Source organism: Asterias amurensis, chromosome 4 (genome assembly GCF_032118995.1).
Source record: "Asterias amurensis chromosome 4, ASM3211899v1".
Classification (NCBI taxonomy): Eukaryota; Metazoa; Echinodermata; class Asteroidea; order Forcipulatida; family Asteriidae; genus Asterias; species Asterias amurensis.
Genome location: NC_092651.1, coordinates 1,309,296 through 1,336,363, shown reverse-complemented (window position 1 = coordinate 1,336,363; position 27,068 = coordinate 1,309,296). Strand labels below are relative to the sequence as shown.

The following is a 27,068-nucleotide window of genomic DNA, read 5'->3' as shown; positions in this document are numbered from 1 at the left end:
TACAACATTTTCTTTAATTAGGTCAAACCTGGAAACTTTCCATCATAGGGTGGAGTAAATGTGGGTCTTATCAGAAAATGCACTTTTAACTGAAATTCTTTATTCCCAAGGGTTTCCCCATAAAGGTAGTTGTTTAATTAAAATCATTTATTGGGTTAAAGATATTTATACAATAATATCTTTATTTCAAGCAAAATTCATTGGTTGTATTAATTAGAGCCAAACGCAATTGTCTTAGTTTTTCTCATTGATGCCCTGTATACTGACACGATGGATTCATTTCTATGGAACCATTCTACAGATTTTGATGTTAGTTAATTTGTTCACCAATCGTTATCGCTGATCAATGAAGAACAATGCAAACTTAATTTTGACAATTTCTGGCAAACATTTCATGAACAAAAGTGAGGCAATAGTCATGAGTAACTGGTTAGTTATGGTCAATATTCAATATATCTTGATAAATCATCATCGCTATAAAAAGTGCGAAATTTTAAGGAGAAAAAATTTCCATCTGAACTTTAGTGAAAACATCCTAATGATGATAAAAATTTAAGTAATAAATAACTGTCGAGTTGTAATTAAGACAAAATTAAATTGTGTTAGTTGTCTTCATGGTAATATAATTGAGTCAGAACTTTTAATCATTAACGATGAAAATTACACATAATAAATATTTACTGAGGTAGTTCCAGGATTGTTGCCTTAGACAAACAGTTTGAAGCACAGCATCAGAACACACAAACAGACAAACAATGAAATGCCCACGATCTTCCCCCAATTTCGCCAATTCCCCCTTGCTACTGTCTTAGAGAGTGCAACTTGAGAGTGTGTTTCGTCATCCATCTGTTTATGGGGTAATCTAGACACCAAAGGTTTTCGGTGGTAAAGATCAGTCTTAGATCCCCCTTGAGTACCCCCTTCCTTGGCCTTAGCAGCCCGTGAAGCCTTAAGAGCTTTACTGGCCGCTGCTTGCCAACGCTGTTTGTTGACCTACATTTGGCAAAATAAGGATTGCGATTAAAACAACAAGATTAACCATTATAAATAGACCTTGGTTTATCTAAATTGTTTATATAATTTGCAACATAATTTGCAACTGCTTTGCAATCACCTGGTACTTTACAATTCATAAATCCTGAAAAAATCAAGACAAGCTTATATTGTAACTGACATGATCTTGAGCGAATTGCTTTATCTTAATATGAATGATCACAGTTTAATATAAATACTTACTGAAATCTTGTTGCGTCGCACTCTGGTCAGAAACAGATTGGTTGTGGCCTAAAAAGTAGAATACGTGAAAAATATCTTTAGCGAAAAGATTTAAACACAGTTATAGGGTTCTTTCCTCTTTAGTTTCTCTTTGAAACTGTTTGAGATGTTGTTTTAGTTGCAAGCTCCAACTTATTTCTCTAGCTAACAACAGCATCTCAAATTATCTACAAAAATCTGTACAATTGAAACATCCATTTTATATTTTTTTATGGTAAAGTAATATCAACTGATTGCAGATGGCCTATGGTCAAGAAAAAATCTATTAGTAATCGCTCGAACACAATATTGCGGCAATGCCCTTACAACTGTTCTGCAATGAAAGGTAGGGTTATAGATTGGTAAATCTAAAAATCAATGACCACTTGGTGAGAAGCACTCATCTGTTGAAAGTATAAACCATTTGGAGGAAGGATCTCCTTTATAGTAATATAGTTGGATAATTTTCCCCAAATAAGCTTTGAACCATAGAAGCGACTCTCTGATTAGTGTCCATTCGGGAATGCTGCCACCGAGGGTGCAGTTGGCATTCACAGTGTCACATCGCTAAATGTGGTTGGATTCAACATTCTTGTGAAGACATCGTGACATTTTTTTTCGCTTCTGTTTTCTCAGCAAGTAGACACTGTATTTAGCTGAAACTTTCAAGCTGGTGACTCTCATGTGAAAGCATATACTTTGAGAGTGTGTTACCTTTACAGACAAGTCATCCAGATGAGCAATCTGGTCTTGGGTTGGTACTAGGCCTTTGGCTTGGTAGATGAATGATACTGCCTGCAAATATCCACATTAGACATTAATACAAATCTATTACTAAGAAACCTAGAGCTTTGTGATGCATCAATAAAATCAAGATAGTAAGTCAGTTTGGAAAAAGATAAGAACTTGTACTCATTTGTAGAGGGAACAAAAATACCGAGAAATATCCTCAAAAGAAAAAAAAGTTTCAAACCAGGATATAAGTAGAAGTAAAAACCTTTAGGTAATAATTTAATCAATGTGTGGTTCAAGGAATGAAGTTGTGTCTTGAGCTGATTCTGCTTATGTGAATATATTGATTGCGAGTAGCGTTTATGCAAACAGTCACATGGCAGTGATGCTATATTTAAAAAAAATTAGTTGCTACTTATTATTCAAACACAAAAAGAGACATGACCCCAAACACTTCACAACACCTACCATTAATAATGGAAAGCAATTTAAATTATTTTCATAACAAAACAACAATCAACTTGAGCGACTTCTTGCCATTTTAAAATGCCAAGGGTCTTCCACTTTGGGAGTCAAACTGCACGTTAAGATATGGTACCCATTCAACCACATGTACATGACAATAAATGTTCACTGCACAGTATCATTTGAGGAATCTCACTACCAAACTGGTTCAACCAAGATTTATTGTAAGTGATGACGTCAGATTAATTGGGTCAATAGATACAATCGTTACCCCAAAAGCATAATTAATTTGATTTTTGTTTGAACTAAACTTGATGTTGGCCAAAGAATACTTTGACCCGAAACTATTAATAGGGTACAAGGAAATGATAAAATGTTCAACTGATTAATGATTGATAATCTGAAAAGACAATTCGATTCCATACCTGCATGGTATTACCCAAGGCCACTGCAGACTCTGTAGCATGGATGAGATACTCTACAGTCTTAGTCTGGTTTCCTGCCTTACGCCAGTGGGTAATAAGTTGGGGATACACAACCTGTAGACTAACTTCCCCTGAACCAGCAGGTTTCCTTCACATAGAAAACATTTATATTAAATAATGGGAAATTCAATAGGACCAATGTAAAGTTAGTGCTGAATCAATGTGCGGTGAATCGGTTTTCAACTAGTGGTTTAATCCCAACGAGGCCTGGTTCTTGATAATTTTGACCGAGACGAAGTCGAGGTAAATTATCAAGAGCCAGGCCTCGGCGGGGTTTAAACCACTAGTTGAAAACCGATTCAACACACTTTGATTCCCATATATAAATACCTTTTCGGTCAAAAAAACATCAACACTTTTGGTCAAAAAGTAAAATAAATGCAAAAATTATAATTGTTCAATGATTTCTTTCAACACAACACCCCTCCAGCTATGAAATGGTAAGGCCCTCCGCCGCCCTCGGGTAAACAACTCCTTATAAGGGAATGCTTTGGGCGTCGCGCGTATTGCGTGATGTGGCACAACTGTCCCGGCCTTTGCTCTCGACCAATAGGAATGAAGAAACTGTCTTATAAGCACAGGTGCAAGCAGGCGTGTCACGCCCATGTTTCAACACTTTTTACCGGTCATAAACAAAGGTTTATACACACCCATGTGACGTGCTCTCCACCAATAGGAATAGCAAAACTGTCCGAGGTATTTATGAATGGTCAATTAAATGTAGCAATGCTGCACTTGCTTACAGGCTTGTTCGATAGAAAGCCACCTGGTTCCTAAGTTAACAAAGCTATTGAGCATAAAATACTGCAAGGCTCACCCTTAACACTAGCCCGAATATTGTCTAGTAAAAACTGCTTTGGGCTAGTAAACACCACTTCTCAACTTGCCCTGTGGGCTAGTAAAAATTGTGCAACCTACTTGTTTAAAAGGCTCATATTTCTTTTATTCAGGTGTAAATAATACATTTTGAAATGTGTTAATTTATTTTTGTGTGTTTGAATGTAACTTTATTTGCCTATTATACTGGTTGTGATTGCTACTTGTCATATAGATACATTTATGACAATATATGTTTAAAATCACAGTTACTTAAACTTCCTAGAGGCAAGTTTAACTTTAACCCAGAGTTTGTAAGCCCAGTTGGCAACAACCAAAAAGCTTAAAAGCAAGGCCTGATCTGCTTGACAAATGAGTGGGCCACCAGTTGTAAACAATGTAATGTAAACTTTATGGAATTTTTGCTGGAAATCAGTTTCTGTTTTAAGCAATAGTTTTCATGCTTAGCAAGTTTTTTTTGCTTTATGAAATTGGGCCATGGGACCTTAATAATAGTTTGTCTTTGATTGAAGATCTGTCTTCAGTCAAGAGGACAAATACCCAAAGAAAAGAAACAGTGAATTCAAGTTATTTATAAAAGAAAAAGGTTCATAAACCACTTTTTACTGTCAATAATAAAATGCTCTGTCATTCTTTTAAAGTATCTCACCTCTGTTGCACCATTTTGCTTTTTTTCTTGATCAAGCTGAACCTACTCTTTTCTGAAACAAATTAACACCAACAATTGATGAGTGAAACACAGAGCTTTTTGTTGAGAAAATAATACAATGTTACAGGTCAGATTTTAGAACATACTCTTTTTCTTGATGAATCCGAGATAGCGGTGCTCCAGATATACAGCATATCTCTCATGAAGCTTGCGTCGTTGTTTCTCAACAAGGAGAGCATAGGCTGTTTCTTGCAGTGTAGAGGATTGGAATCGTAGTTGTCCATTCTCATAAATGAAGACTCCAGCAGACACTAAACCACCAATACTTTCCAGAACCTTCAAGGATATAAGTACATGAAACAATGTCTTACAAGACACAACTCTGTTATTGTTACGCTTTAAAGCTACTCAGTTATCAACATATTGTTCTGCCACTGTGACTGTTTCTCCAGGCTAATTCTAAAGTCTGCTTAATGTTCATCGCTTTTATTGCCTATTTAAAACAGCATTAAGGTAAAACAAACAAAGCAATACAACCTTTTCTAAATACAAAAGAAAATCTACTTTAGTTCACTTGGCTAAATTAAGCTTGTTTAAATAAGGTCAGAAAATGTGGTTGTGAGACAAAATAAGTACAGGAACTGAATCACTGACTACCTTGTTTGCTGGAGCACCAGGCATAAGATGACTGATGACAGCGTTATCGAAAGATGCTCCTATTATAGACGCTATCTTGACAGATGTTCTCTCAGCAACAGGCAGGCGATCAATGAAAGCAATCATACAACCTATATTGAAAAACATGAAAGCAATCATACAACCTACAATCATGAAAGCAATTATACAACCTATATGGACAAACATGAAAGCAATCAAACAACCAATGCACAACCATGAAAGCAATCATACAACCTATGGACAAACATGAAAGCAATCATACAACATATTCGGACAAACATGAAAGCAATCGTACAACCTATTGGACAAACATGAAAGCAATCATACAACCTAAATGGACAAACATTAAAGCAATCAAACAACCTATAATATGGACAAACATGAAAGCAATCAAACAACCTAGGCACAAATATGAAAGCAATCATACAACCTATAGGGACAGACATGAAAGCAATCATACAACCTATTGACCCATTTCACCTGAGGTCATCATCAGAATAATCTTGGATGCGCCATTTTGGTGGTGACGTCAACGTGTGTTATTCAGTGAAGTGCGCATTTTTAGGTGACGCGGCGTTTACACATAAGCCTATTGACCACCAACATGGTGAGCGTGGCATCAGTCGCCGCGTGTTACGCGCGTGCAAGGGGTCAATATGGACAGACACGAAAGCCGATCATACAACCTACATGGACAAACATGAAAGCAATCATACAACCTTTATGGACAAACATGAAAGCAATTATACAACCTATATATGGACAAACATGAAAGCAATCATACAACCTAGGCACAAATATGAAAGCAATCATACAATATATGTACATCAATGCGGCACATAAGGAAACTCCTGTTTCAATCACACTTAAATATCAATTTACACACAATTTCCTGTAGCATTTATCAGATGGGAACAAGCAGGACCAGACACGTTGCTTAGACAAAATTTTTGAGTAGAATCGCATAATGATCACAACTTTTGGTGTAATATTTGTATAATTCTAACTCAACATTCAGAAAACTGCTTACTTACCCCTGAGTGATGGTGGTATATCAAGCTCAAGAAGACGTACTCCCTTACTGATAGAACATGAATGCAGCATGCCCTGTGTATTGATCTCTAACTGCTGATGATGCAGGAGATTGGCTACACATTGCTTCACCCAAGAAGGATTAATCTTGCCTGTCAAGTTAGATCCTAGCAAGCTGTACAAGATTCCACACACAGGTATAACCAATCAGCTTAGCAATATTAAAGTTCTGTATTGTCATTAATGTGATTAATGTGAGATTAGCATGCAGTAGCACCATGTGAAAATCTCTTTTGAGTAGTGTTGGTCCTAAAAAGAACTGGTGGTTGACAATTGCTCAGTATGCTCTGATCATTTTCAGGAAAAGACTAATAATTAAAAACAGATTTTCATATAGTGCTACTGCAAACATCACCTTATTTATACAAACTTCAAAAAATAGTCCTTAAAGTTTCCTATAATAAAATTATACAGAGCAATTCTTAAAAAAACTTTCATTTTCTTTACACAACCTTAGTTCACAAAACCTTTACAAACGGGCAAATCTTTTAGCAGCATCAATTACAGTAGATGTATTGTTTCCATCCATGCATTGCAATAGGATGATAAGTTGTGCTATGCTTTATCAGATAGCATAAATTGGTGAACACTCTCTCAAAATCTTCACTTCTAAATTGATCTTTAATTCCCCAAATGAAATTTTCAAACATTTGCTTTCTTTAAACTTATAAAAATTTAAAAACAAATGTAAAACATAGATTTCGTCTCAAGCAAAACAACTTACAAGTTGGCAAATAAAACAAAAACAGAAGATGAACGCCTTATTATAAAAACTTACTTTGTAAGTTCCCTTGGCACATCATACACTTCTAGCAGTTGGCACAAAAGTGGTTCCATATTGATTGAATCCAGACCGTCCAGCTTGACATGGACACAGAGAGGGCTGTTCAAGATCTTCTCAACCCCTTCAGGAATTTCCTCATTAGTACGGAAAACTCCCATACCAATGACAAAGAGACTGGAGTAACCAGAAAAGTAACGAAGGTAGGACCAAGAGTCGCGATCAATGTACTGAGCATCATCAATTACTACCAAGGTGCCATTGAAGGTGTCCAACTGAGTTCCTTGGATAATACGACCAAGGAGTCGTTGGAGGGCTTTAGTCCGACCAGCAGGGGAGAGATTGGATAGTGCTTCGTGAACAGCAAGCTACAAGAAAACATACAAAGAAACTTAAATATGGCAGCAGATTATTTGCAATTTGCTGTGACAACTCTGTGAATCTTTCATTCAAACCAAACCTTGGAAGGGAAAACATTGTTGTCTCATTGTTAAGACAATTGTATGATGTCATTTACCAGCCATTCTAGAGGTAAAATGATGATGCAACAATCAAATTCGAAACATCAGTTTTACCTCTCTGTTAGGGCGTCCCACCAAGTGATTTCATGTTCACCAAGGTATTGAATCCTTCCCTCCATTTTGGGAGTCAATTATGTGTACATTTTCAATAACTGAATACAGACAGAATAGCCATGAATAGGGAATGGGTCTATACAATAAAATAACTGTAAATCAACCCACCTGGATTCCCAAGAGATTATTAAGCAGACTCAAACTATTGATGATCTCTGTCCCTTCAAAACGATCCTCTAGAAGCTGTTCTCGTTCATGTGGACTGAATACATTGCTTAACTCAAGCAGCTCTGTCACCAGTAAACATGCCGTGTTGTATGGGTTGTTCACACTGCTTACTGTTGGACGGCTACAGATGATTCTAAACAGAGTGGGTAAAGATCTATTTGTAAGGTCGGGGGATTTTAGGTCATGGTTATTGCACTATTAAAGACTGATTCATTTGGGAAGACATTTTGGGATTACGTCAGTATTTTGCAAATGTGATGCAAATGTGACACAAAACATTTCAAGCATATAAACAATTGTGCGTAATGCTCAAAGTATTGGTTCGAGTCCAGGCCGTGGAAATTGTGGCCCTAAGCAAGATATTTTACCATAATTAGTTTGTCCTTTGGATGGGACATTAAGCTGCAGTTCCTGTTCAATGACTGATTCCTTTGACTGTTTTCCATTATCAGTGCCTTTATTTATTTGCTTATTGTATAGTTTCTTGTAAAGCGCTGTGGTACCTCGTGTAAGAGCGCTATATAAATGTCTCTTTATTATTATTATTATTAACCCCAGTGTTTTGGTCCACTTATGGGCATCCTTCGTTTAATTACCAGAAATATAAAATAATAAATAATTCATGCCGTTTGAAACATTTCACACTTGTGTGAATCATTCACAGGAACCACAGATCAGTTTCAATTTCCATTTTCTTTGAAAGAGTAAAACTTACCTCATGGAATTGTTTGTAGCTGCATCAATGACTGCTCTCAGGAATCGAGTCTTTCCTACCCCTGGCTCCCCTTCAACGACCAGAAACAATGGATGACTACGATCACCTGAGAAGCATACCTTCTCCAGTGTATTAAGGGCCTCTTGAAACTCACTGATATAGCCTAGGGTTGGTTTAAATCAAAATTCATATTACTAACTTCCTGTATTAAGTGAAGGTCAGTATTTGCCACCTTTAAAGAAATAAAAAATAATAATAATAATGTTAAAGTTTATAAAGTACTTGTTATCTATCATTTCAGGTGATGAAACTTAGTCAGTATATAAGTTACTGGAAGAGTGGAACTTAACATCATAGTTGTTGAAGTTATAGGCAACGTACACCTTTGGTTTTTGGGACTGTTTGATTGTCTTAATCCTAATATATAAATGTAGATGTACACAGTAAAACTAACAATTGAAAATTTAGTTTCAAAAGTTGCATTTTTGAGATGTCGTCCAAAAACAGGAGCGAATAATGTCCATGCAGGAAGAATAATCCCATATAGGAATACACAGTTTGAGAAATTCAAATTTCAGGTCATAAAAGCTGTTATTTGTTCAACATGAGCACAATACAAAACCAATTATGCCTGTAACTAACAAATGTTTACCTTCCCTTAACGTTTATAGAACAATACTGTTACTTGATTATAGTTTAAAGCTAGGTCCAAGTGTATGCTGGGAAGATAAATGAATATTTGAGCAAACTTAGATGTAAAGTGGCAGGTATCTTTAAATCATCTCATTCTTTAAAGTTTTAGTTTTAGTTGTATTACGCTTGAAAAATTGATTAGAATATCAAGCCAGTGAGTGGCAAGGAGGAACAGGTGACCAGCACCTCTACAAAGCCCCCCTGCCGCAAAGAATCTCCCCTTATACCCACCCCTCAGTTTACAAACCACCCATGCCCCATAAAACGTCAAAAAGTAATGTCAAATTCTTACCCAGAAGTGGATGCTTGGCCTCTGGAATGGAAGGGTCTTTTCCCCTGTAGAAGAAGTACACAGAAATAGCACAACTTATGACAACATGGAAACAAAACCAAAGAAGAACTTAAAGACAATGGACACTATTGGTAAATGTCAAAGACCAGTCTTCTCACTTGGTGTATCTCAACATAAGCATAAAATAACAAAGCTGTGAAAATTTGAGCTTGTTGGTCGTCGGAGTTGCAAGATAACTATGAAAGAAAAAAATATCCTTGTCAAACGAAGTTGTGTGCTTTCAGATGTTTGATTTCGAGACCTCAAATTCTAAAGTTGAGGTCTCAAAATCAAATTCGTGGAAAATTACTTCTTTCTCGAAAACTATGTCACTTCAGAGGGAGCCGTTTCTCACAATGTTTTATACTATCAACCTCACCCCATTACTCATTACCAAGTGAGGTTTTTTGCTGATAATTATTTTGAGTAATTACCAATAGTGTCCACTGCCTTTGAAGAAAATGAAAATTAGCATTTATGTTTTTCAATTTTTTGTATTAAAGTTATTATTGTTATTACTAACTCTTCATGTGGGCCTTACACTCAGGGCCCTAAAGTGTTATTTTCATTTAATGATCAAAACATTCTAGGATTCAGAGAAACCTTGTACTTACATAGATGAATCAATGTACTCTGAAATAGGTCCAGGACTGTCCATGCCTTTGAGTTTGATCTCCGGTAGATCATGGAAGTGAGAGGTGTCAATAGATGAGCGATGGTGGGTCTCCTCATCACAAGATAACTTGCCTGGATAATTCATCATTAAACGAGCTGCCATGTTCACTTTAGGACCAATCACTGAGAAACAAATACAGCAAATACAACAAATAGTAATCATCAAGTCAATTTCATTCAATTTGGGGTTATAATCTTGACAATAATAACTTAAATTCACATTTTGTTCTGAAAGATAATAGTTTACATAATAGTTATGTTTCACACTGTTAACGAGAGTGGAAACTTGTATTTAATTGGTTTTCTTTTACAATTTCATAAAGCTGTTTAGCAGTAAATTTCAATTACATTATATTTTTTCATTTCATTTTCAATTATATTCTTGGTCTGGTCTTAACTATATTTAACAAAAAAACCAACATAGGTACTTACCTGTATACTCATGTCGTTCTGGATGACCTACAACCCCACAGAATACCTTGCCTGTTGTTACACCCACTGATATTTGCCTAGATGAAATCAGAAATACTTTCAATCAATGTGTGCAATATGATGAGACATGTTGAAGGGGGACACCAAAACAACAGCAACAAAATAAACCTTTCAAATAGTTGTATGAATGATTTGTGCATAATTCTTTTTACATAAATTTGATATGAAGTTTTCTCATTAATGATGTGGAGCGGGCATGCCCTTTATGCACCAACCTATGGGAAAAGGAGGCTAGGGGGCAGTGCAGATTATTTATAAAATATGTTCAAGGCCTTCTTGGAGATAACCAAGGCAAGGCATGCTGTCAGCAGACCAGGGCCCAACTTCATGGCTCTGCTTACCACTGTATTCTGCGCTTATGATCACCGATCTCCGCTTCCTGTGCATGCTGTGCTGAATTTCTGCACTAGCTGTGTAAGTGAAGAATGACCAGTAAAGTGGAGTATACACGACTATAAATTCTGTGCTTGTATAAATTATTTGCTTATGGTAAGCATAGCCATGATGTTTTGCCCAAGTTGCAGTTGATTGAACTTGCGATGTTTTGCCCAAGTTGCAGTTGATTGAACTTGGATTTCATGAAGAAATGTCAAACCCTTCAAGACACTGTGACACAATAACTAAGTTACCTTACCTGACCTCAATCATATCATTCAATGTTGTCATTATCTGACTGGAGCATTGCAAGGCATGGCTAACTTCATCCTCATGCTTGAATCCAGGCAGACCAAACAGCACCAGGAAACTAGTACCCTGTCAATGTCAAAGTTTTTTAATTTAATCTCATTTCTAAAAAATTTGCAAGTATAATGTGAACTTCTGTTAAAAACAATATTATGAAATAAAGTTGTATTGAAAATAGAAGATTCAGTGCACAAAATGGTTACCATTTAGAATTAGTTGTATAAATACCCCAAAGTCTTTGTTCTTGATGCTTCATATAACCCATGTGTTTCTAACAGGAACATCATGATACTTCCTTCAGAGGAAGTTTTCCTTTCGTAATGGGCATCTGTGAGTGAAAGTTCAATTTCTACTGGAACATATCAAGGGACACCAAGGCAATGACCAGGGTCAAGGAAGCAGTTGCCCCCAGTTCCTCAATGCAGTCGCAAGTGGAACATTATAAAGCAATAAGCTTAAAAGATTGAAATAATTGAATGTACAGTACAATTCCCTCCAAACTCAACCAACTCACCTTATCAAACTCAAAGATCTTATTGATGACTCCTAAAAAGGAAAAACAAAATTTCTGATGTTAAAGCATCTAAAAGAGGAAAAGGGACTAAGAATGAGGAAACTTTGAGGACTAATTGAATGAGGAAACTTTGAGCTTGGAAGAGTGTATAGGAGAGAAGAACATCATATTTTCATCAAGGGCAAGGAAGTTTTCCTTTCTTTAAGGTCACTTTTGTGAGGGAAATTTGTTATGCTAATGGTTAACTCTGGATAACAAGCACAACAATTTAAATCAGTTTACACATATCATGTGCCTTGGCAAAACTCCAAAAGTACTGTTTACAGTCTATTGCAGGTTTTTTTTATGTAAAGAAAAAATCCCAAACTTATTCTTTTTCTTAAATTAAACTTATGGGAATAGACATGAATGCATAAATTCCTGGATAGTTTTGTCACTTTTATAACTTAATTTCGCAAAATTTACATTTACAGTGCTTGCAACATTAGAATGCTTTGATGACTTTTACGATTTGTTTGTTAAAGTCACCTGGAAGTGGTATTTTGTCAAAACAAAGCTTTTGTTACTAAAATATGTGTTTTGATGAGTGGAATATGAATAAACAGTTAACTAAGGTTCTAAAAAATTAGTTTCCATTTTATTTACAAATTTAAAAGTACGCCCGACCCGAGTGGGTGCTGTTCGTGACATCAATCAAGGCGCGATATTTGAAGAGAAAATGAGTAGTATGGCCCCGTCCACTACGTCTGGATACCTTATCGGTATGATCCCTACGAACATAATTATGGTCACGGAGCAGACTGCACGCACTGTAGCGCTGCTGTGTGGACGGTCCACTCGGATTACCCAGCACGGTTAATCGCATGCAGTGCCGACACAAGATAGTGACGCTTGGCGCAAGCTAAAAACATGCCCTTAAAGTTGAAACAATACCCAATTTTGTTCACGTAAGGCAAATGCTCCTTTAGGTCGTCACGACTTTCAGGTACCTTCTTCGACTTCCCCACCAGCTGGGAAAATTGTTGGGATGGCGTCATGTTTTAGAAAAGAACTTTTCTCTTCATGTCAAAATGTGTGGTGTATTCCGGATTCTAGAAGCATGACCACTTTGCAAACTGACCCCATCTTTAGTTTTTTTTGCTGCCTCCAGCAGCAATGCACGTGGTCGCGACATTGCCAGAAAAATGCAAGAAATAAACCTTTTTTCGAAACGCACAAATTCATAACTAGAACTTGCATGTACTTGCATGTACGTGTGCTCGATGTTCGATCGAGGCAAAGTCTGCCTCGATTGACGTCACAAAAGGGATAGGCGGAGTCACCCCCAAACAACTTTATCTATTTTTTAAATATATATGTGACCCGCTACATGAAAATGAGTCAGATGTTGCCCAATGCATTATCAAGTTAAGGACAATTTATCAGGAAAAAAACAAACAAAACAAAAAAATATCTTTATTTACATGGTTAACCTTGAGAACACTTACCTTTAGGCTATAAAGCTATGAATACAACAATTTTGTGATCATACTTATTTCTAATTTGTATCCTTTCACGCGCAGTGGTAGTTTAAAACATCACTTTACTTGTAATTCGTTTTTCAGAAAAAAATGATGTATTGGCTAATTTCAAACGGGAGTAACTCAGCAACGCGACACACCCCAAAGCTTAGACTATACCAAGTTACTGCTGCTGGTGTGTTCTTTCCAGCCAGTCATACAACTCAATTCTTGAAGTTGTCAACATCTGACTCAGTTTCAGGTAGCGGGTCACATATACATATATCGTTACAAACAATTACTCAAAAAAATTATTTTATTGTTCATATACATATACTCTAAAGTTTGAAGAAGAAAAAATCTAATTCCAGGTGACTTTAAAACACTTGATTTTTTAACGGGAAAATGTTTTTGTAAATTGAAAATTAGCATGATTTACAACTGTGCTTTGATGTATATTATGTTATTTTCTTTTCTGCAAAAATGTTTTTCAGTAAAAATGTTTTTAAGTTGAACTATTCGCTTTAGTTTGTAACAAGTCTACAACTGAGTGTAGAATCATCGAAATATTGCACCTTGTCATCAATGTGGCGCCACAGAAATAGTTTAAGTTGGATTAAAATCCTGATCTTACCTTGAAACTGCAGCACAGCAGCAGAGACACCATCATACAGTCCTTGTATGCAGCGACTATGGTCATGCCCATGATCCAAGGAAAGATTAATGAACACTACAGTTGCATCTCTCATCTCACACAAATACTCCATAGGCTGGTTATCATCCACCTTATAAACAAAATACAACAAGAAAGTGCTTGGAACTGAGCTTTACTTGGAATGAGAGAAGAGTTTGCTTTTGTTCCTTAAGTTATCCACAAATTTGTGACTCAAAACACTGGAATTCAGGCCCAAGGCCAGTGCAGTAAACTCAGGGCTGCATAAGTCCTTCTGTCTTGTGTTTTTCAATTGAATAATATTACCTAATACTTGGATTATTGTACTAAATTTGATAATTGTTCTCTTGTTTTACTAATATGGAAATGAGTGTTGACTTGAAATAAATGAAACTGTGTAATAGCTTCAATAAAACACCAATTATGTTGAAATATCGACTCAGAGTCTGAAAAAATACCTTTCCATTCTGTTGAGTACCAAAGTTATCATGACAAATTAAATTACTGCTAGTTTAAATAAAAAAATTATATTTGTTATATTGGGCAGATTTCCTTTCAAATACTATAGTCTTCTGAGACACTTTCTGGTCCAGTAAAAATTTAGAGAAAGCGAGTAAGAAGCCACAGACTTGTGATTTTTCCCAAAAGTTTGAGCCCTGAAATTGCAATGTATATTTGAATGAATGTACTTATCATACCTTTTGTATAACTGGAGCAGCAATAAAAGGGCGCAATTCCTGTTTGTGAACTGAAAAAAACCCATACATATCAAACTCATGTTAAAATTCCAGTATACGCATGTCCCAAATGAGGAAAGAAATCATGTGCATCATGAAACAGTATTCTTTCATAGCGCTGCTAAAGGTAAACTATAGCAGCAACATTTGCTTAAGTGTAAGCTTATTTCACAGGTGAGCAAGAAAATTAGGCAGCCAGCTTGTGCGTTCAACATGGCTTTGCAATGTTACGTCATTTATTTTTATGCAGTACGTAATACACCAGATGGTGGACTGTACTTTTACGGAAGAAGGAGAAGAGCAGTAAGCACTTGAAGGTTAACATGCCTTTTCCAGCGCTTATACAGTTATTAGTGCTATGAAATAGAAATCGCACAGTAAGTACAAAATGGGCTATGAAATTGGGCCCAGCTAGGTTTGTAAATGAATTTGTCCACAGCCACTAGCCACTAGTCACACACATATAATGATTGATACTACTAGAACTCACAAAAACACATAAGAGACTTACCATTTTTCAGGTTCAGACGGCGTATCAGTGGAATCTCACCAAGAGCCTAAGATAGACATTAATTTGTAAAAGTAGTAATTCCAAACTGGATTCTAATCTAATAAACTTTTTAAAACTTTTCAAAGGAAAAATTATGTTAGAAAATATGTAGGTCTTACATGCACTACAAGTTGGATAATAACCTATAGGATCATTTGAGTGTAATTTGTTTTGGGGAAATTTGTACTTGATGTACAACCACCTTTCCCTTGACATTTTATAAAATATGATTTAACTTAAGCGACATTTGAAGCTTGTTGGGATTTATGTATTGACTTACCCTGGCTTTCAAATGCTCCTGTGGTGGGTCTTCTGGGAGAATAAATTAAAAAAAATTATTCTGTTTACTTCTGCTAATATAGAAAAACACAGTTTTCTGCTGTTAAATTTGAGATTTAATTTATCAACTTTGTAAAGATTTAGTGAATGGGGACAGGTTATCATTCAACTTTTATTTATTGTGATAAAACAAATTTAAACTGGGGCACAACATTGATTGAAGACGAGCAGAATTACTGTTTGGAACATATCAATCCTCCCAAAAGAGATTTACACATGATTGTAAAGTTAGTAGTCATAGTTACTTCTTATCATACATACCATGTAAAGTTTCAAACATCACTTAACAGTACTTATATGCAAACAATAGGATATCTACTCATGCTTCCAAAACAGATAATCAACTTAAAAAATGATGTGATGTCAACAAACCTTTTGCCAACTCAGTCTCTGCCCAGGTTTTCCTGAGGTTAAGAACCTACAAATCAATCACAACAATTAACCATTAAACTGCCGTCTGCTTAAATTTGACACACTACATAAAATATAATGCATATACCATGTTGGTTTACATTGTCTTTTTCAGAGTGAAATTTGCGACCGTCTTCAGTAAGGCTTTCAATAAAATAATTAGTTTGATGTAAGAAATCAAGTGTTTGCTCAGCTAACCTTTACATGTCCCTCATCAAGCTTCTCCACATTCATCCCTTTCCGTTCTGGGCAGTGAGACCAGGCAGATGGTGATAGAATGATGCTTCCTTTATCACAGTAATGCTCAGCTAAGTTGACATCAATGACGGCTTGACCACTGGTTGAGAACAAACGAGTTGACTTGCTGCCCACATAGGTGATGAATACCTCACCTGCTGACAGGCCTGTAAAAATAATGCATGATATCACAGGCCTTGAAATAAACCCCAGCACCCACAGCAAGGGCCGCGGTGCCTTCGCTGTTATATCCTTTGCAAAGTTCCAGTACAAATTTACATTTTCCTCATACAACTGCCCCTTACAAGAGAGAAATTGCTGTGTCGAATCAAGCGCAATGTTCGGGGCCTGATGACGTCATCCAGAACTATAAAATGAAACTCTACAGTTGAGAATAATTATCTACAATGTGCTATGCCATTCATGTTGAATATTCATTCAAAGCTTTGGGGGTTTTGGCTACTGTGACATAATTTAAAATCTCTTTGACTTTCTTGTTCCAAAGCAGATAGATGCCTTTTGAGCTTTGTCACCAAATAACTTGTTAAAGAGTGTGTCACAATGTCGTAATGCCACGACATTGGATCGCTGTTACCGTTGTATGTGAAAATAAACATAGGACAGATAAATTTATATATTTTTAATATATAAAATCTCTTAAAAAACAAACAATCAGTCCTACTTGTTTGTCTAGTCATTCATTTGTAGAGTTTCAACAGTTTTCTGAGTAGTCCTTGTGATTATATTCTGCAACAATGCACTCACATCCCATTCAGTGTTTGTATTGAATATTGCTTACCAATCTTCACACCAAGTTGTACCTCCACTTGTGTATCCCAGTTATTGCATGACTTCATTATCTTTCTTGAGCAGATGATAGCCTTAACAATGGCTGCCACATTGGCCTCAGCAGATGCTACCTCCCACAGAATAAGCATTGCATCACCTGTTTAACAGAATAAGCAGTTAACACCAGGGCCTAATTTCAGAGAATTGCTTAAATTAACACATTACAGAATTGGTTTTGCTCACAAAACAGTTGCTGGCAGTGTAAGCACTTTATGTAATATACATAAACCAGTAGAAGTTTGACATTAATCGGCCATCTGGGTCACAAGAAAATAGTGAAAAACCATTTACACACAATATTAATAGACATTTATATTTTGCAGTGACCAGAGAAAACTGAGCAATTTTGCCCCACATAAAAGACTCCTACAATGACTGACTTGTAACAGTAGGGACTAACTATATGGAGGGAGAGGGCAAACATCTAAAAACAAATCTAAGGGCCACATACAGCGAGTCAACACAACATAAATGTTATTAAAGGAACACGTTGCCTTGGATCGGTCGAGTTGGTTGTTGAAAAGCATTTGAAACCGTTTGTTATAAAATGCATACGGTTAGATACATAATTCAAAAGTAGAATATAATGATCCACACAAATTTGCCTCGAAATTGCATGGTTTTCCTTTTACTTTGCAAAATAACACGGTCCGCCATTTATGGGAGTCAAAAATTTGACTCCCATAAATGGCCGACCGTGTTAGTCGACGGGGTAAAAAGAAAACCACGCAATTCCGAGTGATACTTGTGTGGATCATTATATTCTACTTTTAAAATATCTTTCTAATCATATGCATTTTATAACAAACGGTTACAAACGCTTTTTCAAAGACCAACTCGACTGATCCACGGCAACGTGTTCCTTTAAACTTTACCTGCAAATTCAATGACATCACCTCCAGCCTTGAGCACCAAATCTTCTATTTGACCCAAATAGTCATTGAGAGTTTTAGTCAGTTCATCCACACCATGCTTTCGTTGTGTAAACTCCTCACAAAGTGCAGTGAAACCTGTAATTAGAAGGTTAATACTTTACTCTGGTTTTCACATCACATGTTGAGATTGCAAGTGCTGCTGAAATTGGAATGGTAATCTAGCCCTGGCGGCCTTACACTTTTGTATTATACTAGGGTTACAAAACAATTCTCAAGATTATTAGAAAATGATATGAGGCGCATGGCTTCTTTAAGCCTCTGTATTTTTTTTTTTAAAGAATGCTCAGCAGAATATGTTCAGTCACATGATTTGATCATCCTGAATTGTGAATTGAAAAAGTGTTTGATGAAACTTTTACGGTGGGCAATTTTTTTATATGGCCCTAACATTATGACCTATTTTTGTACCTTGTAGAAATGCCTAAAATACCAAAACTTTTTGCATTTACAAGTGCAACTAGCCATTGGAGCCTTCCGTGTTTCTAAGTTTTGGTGAGGAGGGGAAGGAGACTCATTGCTTGGTAAGTCAAACCACAACAATTTTGTCTAGAGACTGTTTACATCGCGCACAGAGAGGTAAAAGTTTTGCCTTGATTTTAGGGACACATTGAAAACAGGACGTCCTACGAATACTGGTGCTGGTTTTGTATTTAGCTATGCACAGAACACCAAGTGACAATAATTGACCAATATTTTCTTTATAATTCGCATTGGTTGTAATGGAATACAATAAAGTAAGAAGTAAATAAAGTGAAATTGTTAAAAAGTGTAGATTGAAAGGGGTATAAGTTACCTGAGATGTCTAGAAACATGAGAATTCCATTGAGTTTTTGGACAGCAGGAAGGTGTTTGAGTCCCTTGGCAGCATCAATAACAAGATTGGGAAGATGAGCCACCAACTCCTGCAAAGCCTCATCTGATTTAAAGGAACGTTACAGAATTGGTAAGAACAAAAATCGTGACGATCGCAGATTTACATAAAACCCACACGGTCTAATGATGATGATAGAAGAAAACATCCCTTATTTCTCTCTGAAATTATATATATTTGATGAGAATCTAATTTTGCGCTTGGAGTTTATCGCTCAGTGAGCATTTTATTCATTTTTGTTTTGGCATCGATGCACTGCAAAATTTGTTATCGTTTTTTTCACTATTCTCTCATGACCCAAATGGCTGATCGATCTCGAACTTCAACAGGTTTATGCATTATGGTGAATTACACAAAGTACTTACACTGCAAGCAACCTTTTTTGCAAGCAAAATCAAATGCGTAATGTTCCTTTAAAAAGGATGTGGATTCAACATGAAAAAAATTTGTTTGTTCAATGCAAAAAAGTAGTTAATGGCCTAACGTTTCAACCCTAGCCATGCTAGCACTCAAGCAGAGTCTTTCTCGAAGGCTAAAATGACATCACACAGCAAACATGAACACATTTGCTGTGTTGTCATTTATAGCCTTTTTGAGAACGACTCTAGTTCATGTTTGTTGTATTGTCATTTATTTTAACCTTCCAGAAAGACTCACCTCAGCTAGTGCTGAAATGACTGCTAGTTGGGATAACGTAACCCTCCTGCCGAGGCTGGCCATCGGCAGGAGGGTTACGTTATCGCAACTATGAAACATCATGCCTCGTTTAACTTTCAGTTTAAACTTAATACCATCATCATATAACTATAAGGAAATTTTGGTTGGTAAGCAGTTTGCAATGGCAACAGCTAATTCTTTTTCTAAAGTTTATTTGTTGTATTTTGTCATGTTATCTTTTTATCATTATCAATGATTAGATTAGAATGCTCAAGTGCCTAAAATAAGCTGCACTTTATTCTTCGACAGTGTTCGATGTCACCATGGTCACTGTCAGATTTGTGTCAATTCAACTGTCAGTGACACTCGACTGTCTGTGCATTTTGCCCTCACTCACAGATGTTACCGACAAGTTTGCACGAGTTGCGACATTGAAGTGGTGGTACAATCATGACACAGCACAGTGAGGAAGTATCCTGGTGTCATGTGTTTTCAGTAGGATAACAGGAAAATTGTTCACAATCAAAAACTATTATTTTTTTTTTCAAATCATCTATCCAATTTTTTAACAATAACACTTTCACGTCATGGTGTGTTGAAATTTTTAAAGTTTTGGTTTTACGTTGCGAGAGACAGTCCGCCATTAACAGTGCTTATGCATGCACGACATTGGAGCAACGTCATGTTTTCACACCTTTCATTGGTTGGTATTTTATTGAATATTCAGAAGCTAGTATGGCATGCAAAATAAATCAAAAATATCATTCAATTACTACTTAACAAATTTAATTACATTTTTGTCCTAAGGCATTATGGCTACTTTATTAGAATCCAGAGATATCATAAGGCATGAAAGTAAAACACCCCACCCCCCTTGATGCACTCACACTTCATAACAATCCGTTTTCCCCCATTTCAGACCAGTAATTTTTTATTTCAGGAGATTAGAAACCAATCTATGATAATTTCTCTTTAATTTAGACTTAATATTTATTCTTATCGGAATTTATTACAGCATGCATGAGTAAATCCCAAAAAAATTGTTGTCATTTTCACTTAAAATATTTTAATATTTTCCCCACATTTGCACACCATAGAATCCCAAATAGTAACCACCTCACGTGATACATCTAGTGACTAAAGCAGAATGAAACTCAATCTAGCAGATAGTAATTTTGTTTTGAACTTTCGAGGTTGGATGATGTTTCTTTGACTCATTTGAATGTTGGCATAATAATGCACTAGTGATTAGTACCAAAAATCAATCATTTTATAAATGTTTGAGCATAACCAACGACAGGAAACTTTATTCTCAGCATGATTAAGCCTGATGAAAATACAGACCGTGAGTAAACTGCATAGCTTCTGTCACTGGTGTAGCTTGCACAATTTCGCGATAAACGGGAATCAAAGTTGGGGACCGAAAACATGTGATGGTCGACAACGTATGACGCTACGATAATTAGTATTCTACCACAGTCAGTGTCAGTGTCAGTGTTCATTATATACGGGGGCGAGCTCGTCCTAGCACAGCTAGCAACGGGTCCCGAGACGCTTCAGACGGCAGTTCTGCCTCATCTCTGCACGCTGCTCGAAATAGAACGAGAGCCGTTTGTTTTTTTACGGGAACGGGCCTCCCTGCTCTACCATGTCTACTGTTTATAGTGTTTGTGATTTTAAAAATCTTCGTATTTTGTTTTGTATTTAAAAGCTAATTACACCACCCTTTGTAAGAAATTCACCAAGGCAAATTGCTGAATTTCAAAGTCAAGCAAGAAGTAGGCCTATGACCGAGAGAGACAAGTTGGTGGGGAAAAAAATGAACACAAAAAGTGTCTGTCAAATTAACGTAAATTTACCACATTCTGCGGTGCAAATTACAAAAAAAATATTCCTTGTTAATGTATAAAAACTTACCTTTCTGCTTCATGTTTGAAAACTTATTTCAAACGTCAAAATTATGGCAGTTTGTCTGACTTCATGGTTTACTTTTCTGCAAAATGTTGCCGGCCGTAGAGCATGCTCAAAATGTTTTGTTTTAATAATTTTAAGCAGACAACGCGCATGCAAATTACGGTGACGAAACAAAGGTTGGGTATCCACACCGGTAGATCAAATGAATAAATTAATCTTTCAACCAATCAAGTTGCACGGAATAAGGACAACCCTGTGACGTATTTCCTGCGTTGGTGACCCGAAGATGACGTAGAGCAATTGACTGCGCGCGCACCGAGCTATACCTTGGGTGCGTAAAACGCACACAGATAGCGTTGGGATAGCAGGGAACGAACAGAGCGCTGCCTCGTGGGTAAAAGGTTGACAAGAACAAACCCATTGATCTCCATTATACTGTATAATGGAGATTAATGAACAAACCCATAGAGTTATATATAACTCTATGGAACAAACCGCACTGGTTGGCATTTGATGGACGGCCGAATGTTGCTAAAACATTTTGAATCGTAATAACAAATATTGTTAAATAATGTTTGCAAACTTTAAATAAAATAAAATACCTCCCCAAATTGATTGCTTTATTTCAAACAAATTCAGCACTATTTTTGAACATTATTTTGTGTAACATTGTTACAAACTGTCCCTACCTGTTTTTCATTTAAGTTTTCCATATTTTTTAAAAAGTCAAGGTTTAAAAACTATGGAAAGCCATAAATGCAAAGCACAAACAGATACAAAAGTTTTGAACAATGGTACACATAACTCAAAAATGGTAATCAAAATAAGTGTTGAATTGATGTTGGCTACAAAGCAACTGTATCTTTTGGGAATGTTGAACTTTGTCACATCTGTTAATTAATGTTTTTCTAAAATTTGGCTGTCTGCCAACCAGCAGTTTTTTGTGAGCAATAATAGAAAGGTATGTGACTTAGGCACATTCCCTTAATTGCCTTGTATGCCCTTGACCTGTTTTGATGATGCCGTTAGGCAGAAAATTGAGCTAGGCAATTTTCTGCTAAGCAACTTTAGCACAGTATTGACCAACAACATTAATTAAAATATATAGCTGGTAACTTTCCGTTTTGTGATGACCAGCTTTATGAAATTGGGCAGTGGTCATTACTATTTCTTTACTTTCCCTTTTTTATCGTAACTTCAAACCGAAACTTTAAATTAAATTTCTGAAGTTAAAATATTTATCCAGTGGTCGTAATGAAAAACATTTGTGAATATTAATTCAGTTATCCTGTGTGAGGTAATTTTTTTTGCTGAATAAAAAAAGCACTCCCACAGGAAGACAGACAGAGACAGACAGACACATGGACAAACATAAACAAACACCTAAAGGTATTTTCCTTTGTTCCCCTTTAATTTATACAATCATATGCTACAGCAATCATATTCATCCATTACTAAGATGACAAATAAACTGCTTCTCTGTATAACATCAATGGTCATGAACTTTAATATTATGCGAGACGTTAATCAAATCTATCAAACAAGAATAGGCAGAGAAAGAATTCCAATAAAGAAATAAACAACTCTTGTAAAAATGAACTAAGTGTGAAGGTGAACTTTGGTATGAAATTGTCCATAACAAGGGAATCCTTCAGCATGGCAAACATTGACGTAATTGTGTTTTTCTCACAAATTCAGATTAATCATGAAAGTTCAAAACTATCTTCAAATATTTGTCTTTTTCAACTTCTCTCTGCCTAATTCTGCTGTCTTATTTTGAATTGTCTCTTCAATAATGAAAGTTTTCCCACTTTCTACAATGTTTAACAGTTTTGCATCATGTGATTAAATCTGGCTCTATCTGGCTTTAACATAGTTTTAAAAGTATATTATATTACTCTTAATTATGTACATTAATATTACAGTTTTGGAAAAACAAACTTCTGATTAACATCATGCAATAACAATAACTGGAACAACAACAACACATGCAATAACAAATGTACCTGACTCATGGTAGATGTACATCAAAGCAGTGCAAATCTTGAGCTACTTGAATGGTCTGAGGAATAAATTTTCCTTAGTTCACTTGTATCATGAATACTTCATTGGGTCAGACCCTGTAAAGAAAGTTGGATTCTTTAAACTTACTGTCGTTCATAGACTTTGAAGCTTTTGCAGCAAGCTGGTACAAAAATGACCTATATCTCTCACTGAATTTCAATTTGCAACCATCATTACAAAAACCCATCAACAGCATAAGTTTGCAAAGATTGAATTTCTTATAAAGTGTTTATTGTACATATTTTTTTAAATAAATTTTACCGTTTCTCGAACCTTTTTAAGCTTCAATCTGCTGCTATTTTCATATCATTTTGTACAACGCATAGAGATAACTTCTTGTGTGCGTTTCATAAATGTTTGGTATTGGTATCAAATCTCACTACAGGGCACAAAAACAACTAGAGAAACACATAATGGACCTGTAATAATAATTATTGGTCCAAAATACTAGAAACTTCTATTCACATGTATTGGTAAATCTATCAGTACATGGCCCTAACCTCTTACATTAAGTATCTAATCTGTTTTTGTTAACTTACTGGCATACATTTCCCACGTAATTTGATACAAAAGTAAAAATGTACTACATACATTCATACGAGCAAGATTACTCAAATAGAAACGTCAGACCAATTTACGAACTTGTTTTGTCAACAAATTTGAAGTGACACAAGTTTAACGTAAGTGCTATTTTCCCATTATGATGCAAAGACATTTGTTTTACTTTCGCAAATCCCACGTAAATTATGAAGCTAATCATTTTCCCAAATATTTAAAGACTTTAACGTCAACAAACTTTACATATTTATGTTAGAATACAGTATACAAAGTTCAACACAACTTGATAAAATATAAACCTGTTCACATGATGAATAAATATAACTACAATATACAGCACTAACCATGTCGAGTTGTAAAGAATAGTCAGCTAGTTTCTGTGTGCAAGTTCACTTTGCTTGTATTGACATCACTTTGCATTGATCAATGATCCATACAAATTATGCAAGAGTAGGGACTTCATTTTGTGATCCTTTTGATACTGACGTCTGCAGCAACCCTTATAAAAGACAGAAATAAAGCTTTTCACCTGTCACAAGACAAACAAAACTTTTTTAGCAGTAAATACAAAGTTAAGAATAAAAACAGCGGAGTTCCTCAAAAATAGTACACATACAGTGGTCGCGTGATTAGACCACAGGAGTTGCAATCACAAGGTTGTGGGTTTGAATCCGGCCAAGTTAACTGCTGATTTCACAGTGAAATCAAGTGTTGATGTCTAGTTGCTGAATCACAATTTTTTTTTAAATAACTATAAATGTAAATAGTAGACTTGCAGGTACAACCATGTGTAACAAAAAAATGAGGGAGTGTTGGCTCTGAAAGAATCGGTGTGGTCTGTTTGTGCGATTCATAATCGTAGGCATTAAACACGTGTTTGTATGAGAGAGATTGGCCGTTTCCAGCTTCGCTTTTAGAGCCCCTTATGGGAGTTTTGACAAGCCTTCTTGTTGTAAAGTTCATCTCAAACGACCTAAAAAAAAAAACCAACCCTTTCATCATTTATTTTCCAGTACTATTCTCCTTCACAAGTCTGTACTAATGCTGTCCTGAGACACTGGTCTAGATTTTGTCCCTTCACTACAGCCGTCTTGATCACCTTTTCCCTCAACCACCTCTGCCACTGGTTCTAGCCCTATGGACTTGACTTCTTCATCAAAGACTGGTCCTCCTATGTCTTGGCTTATCCCTGAGTCTTGTATATGGATCGACTCGGAGGAACCGGAGCTAACAGTTACTGTATTGGATGCAATACCCAAGTCATCTGATGGATCATCAGTTAAGCTGACCCTGATGCTCCCACTTGATGATGTCCTTTCATGTTGTGATTGACCTAATGCTACTGCTGTCTCGTTAGATGGTACAACTACTGTATCTGTGACCTCAACATTCCACCCTGACTTTACAACATCGTCTACACCACCAATGGTCCCTGCTTTAGGAATATCCTTTAAGCTTTCGGTAGGAAGAGAAGTAGCAGTGAACTCTGCAGGACCACCATCACTTCTCATTTCTGATTGCACATTGTCTTCTTCGCTGTCTTTCTTTTTCACTTCCTGGATCTCAGTAGAGCCTTTCTCCTCCGGGACCACTTTCAAATCCGGAACCTCAACAACGACCGCTTTCTTAATCTCAAAGATTGGAGAGATCACCACTTCTTTGGTTTCCATGGACTCAGCTTTGCGAAGAGATGACATGAGCAGCATGTGTGTGTCCATCAGACACTGAGAAGCAATTTCTAGTTGTTTATCAGATCGAGTCACTACCAAAACTCCTTTTATCAAAAACAAACACAATTTTTGTTAAAGAATAGCTTATTCTAAAAGGTAAATAGCTGTTGACTCTAAATTTGAAACAAGGTTGTAAGTTCGGAGAACACTGAGAATTGTCATAATAGCGACATTAAACGGAGCCTAGACATATGCAGACCTGCCAACCTTGTAATTTTTTTTTGAGTACCACATTATCGCAGCGGCATAAACATGATCGCCCAGTGCACAACGGCATATGGCACAATGCTTACGGTTAGTCAGCAAAAACCATGGACCACTTCATTTTAGATGAACCATTCATTTAATGTAATTATATATCATATTCACACAAAATACAGGCTACTTCATAATAAAAAAAAGTTGTATCATGATATCAGTGGTTATTTTAGGGGTGGTTGATGTGGCCTTTTTATGACTTTTTGTGCTCGTGACCTTAACAGTCTGGAAACAAAATGAAAAAGAAATAACCAGTTGACTGCTGGAACCATGTTCCAAATGCCTAGATCAAGGATTTAAAACTGAAGGAGTGAAGGGGAAAAAAGTGTCATTTTTTTTTTTTACATCACAAAAAAAATGGCCAGGGGTTTCCCTACGGGCGGTGAGCCCATTTTGACACATTTCTGATCCATAACATATATTAATTTCATTGACAAGCTCTGTTGAACAATGTTCCTACATTATTAGTAACTTAAACTCGGAATGCAAATTTATTATATTATAACTTGGTATCCATCTTTGGTTGCCCAGTAAACGGACAAACGAAAGCCCACCGTAGAGTTTTCCAGTTCCACTTCAATTGAGGCATGCTTCAATTCATCATTTGTTTCCCTTATCAGGCTTATACAAAGATTACAGGCCATCAAATTCCCATTATTCTCCCCAAATTCTCGGGAGTTAGGAAAAAATTGTGACGTAAATAATAACATGAATACTACCTCCTGACCTAAACTGCTGCCGCTCTTCGAGATGTCTAATTGTCAAAGTGTGTGCACTGCCGACTGCACACGTGCACTGTGCAAAATGCATTATTTTCCACGTTGAGGAAGAAACTTCTTTGGATCATGCATTCTTTTTTTTCCGGGTGGAGGAGTACTTTTTCCCCCATCACTGACACTTCGCCTT

General features: G+C 36.2%; 2 protein-coding genes across 7 annotated transcripts in view; both read right to left on the bottom strand.

The window, feature by feature from the left end:
* Nucleotides 1–4: 4 nt before the first annotated feature.
* Nucleotides 5–21,698, bottom strand: LOC139935990 (adenylate cyclase type 10-like). The gene is made up of 26 exons (XM_071930675.1): nucleotides 21,556–21,698; nucleotides 18,904–19,026; nucleotides 18,051–18,185; nucleotides 17,126–17,272; nucleotides 16,288–16,493; nucleotides 16,051–16,096; nucleotides 15,620–15,651; nucleotides 15,301–15,346; nucleotides 14,751–14,800; nucleotides 14,014–14,164; nucleotides 11,881–11,912; nucleotides 11,317–11,435; nucleotides 10,623–10,699; nucleotides 10,130–10,313; nucleotides 9,477–9,520; nucleotides 8,492–8,654; nucleotides 7,717–7,909; nucleotides 6,971–7,341; nucleotides 6,135–6,307; nucleotides 5,080–5,210; nucleotides 4,569–4,758; nucleotides 4,423–4,474; nucleotides 2,877–3,024; nucleotides 1,969–2,049; nucleotides 1,237–1,284; nucleotides 5–993 (listed from the first exon to the last, which is right to left on the bottom strand). The coding sequence occupies exons 1-26, from the start codon at nucleotides 21,566–21,568 to the stop codon at nucleotides 706–708; spliced, it is 3,243 nt and encodes a 1,080-aa protein (XP_071786776.1). The 5' UTR covers nucleotides 21,569–21,698; the 3' UTR covers nucleotides 5–705.
* Nucleotides 21,699–22,942: 1,244 nt separating this feature from the next.
* LOC139936155 (protein furry homolog-like) overlaps nucleotides 22,943–27,068 on the bottom strand; it is a 49,530-nt gene continuing 45,404 nt past the window's right edge. For all 6 annotated transcript variants that reach the window (XM_071930901.1, XM_071930903.1, XM_071930902.1 and 3 more), the window contains one exon: nucleotides 22,943–25,948. In XM_071930901.1, the coding sequence (XP_071787002.1) occupies nucleotides 25,200–25,948 (749 nt within the window). In that variant the 3' untranslated portion in view covers nucleotides 22,943–25,199. The remainder of the gene's footprint in view (nucleotides 25,949–27,068) is intronic.

What these genes read in the sequence shown, in the direction of transcription:
- LOC139935990 (XM_071930675.1), bottom strand. An exon ending in CATGTTTCTAGACATCTCAG is followed by an intron (nt 18,186 to 18,903) that starts GTAACTTATACC and finishes TTCTAATTACAG; the next exon opens with GTTTCACTGCACTTTGTGAG. An exon ending in AGAGACTGAGTTGGCAAAAG is followed by an intron (nt 15,652 to 16,050) that starts GTTTGTTGACAT and finishes TTATTCTCCCAG; the next exon opens with AAGACCCACCACAGGAGCAT.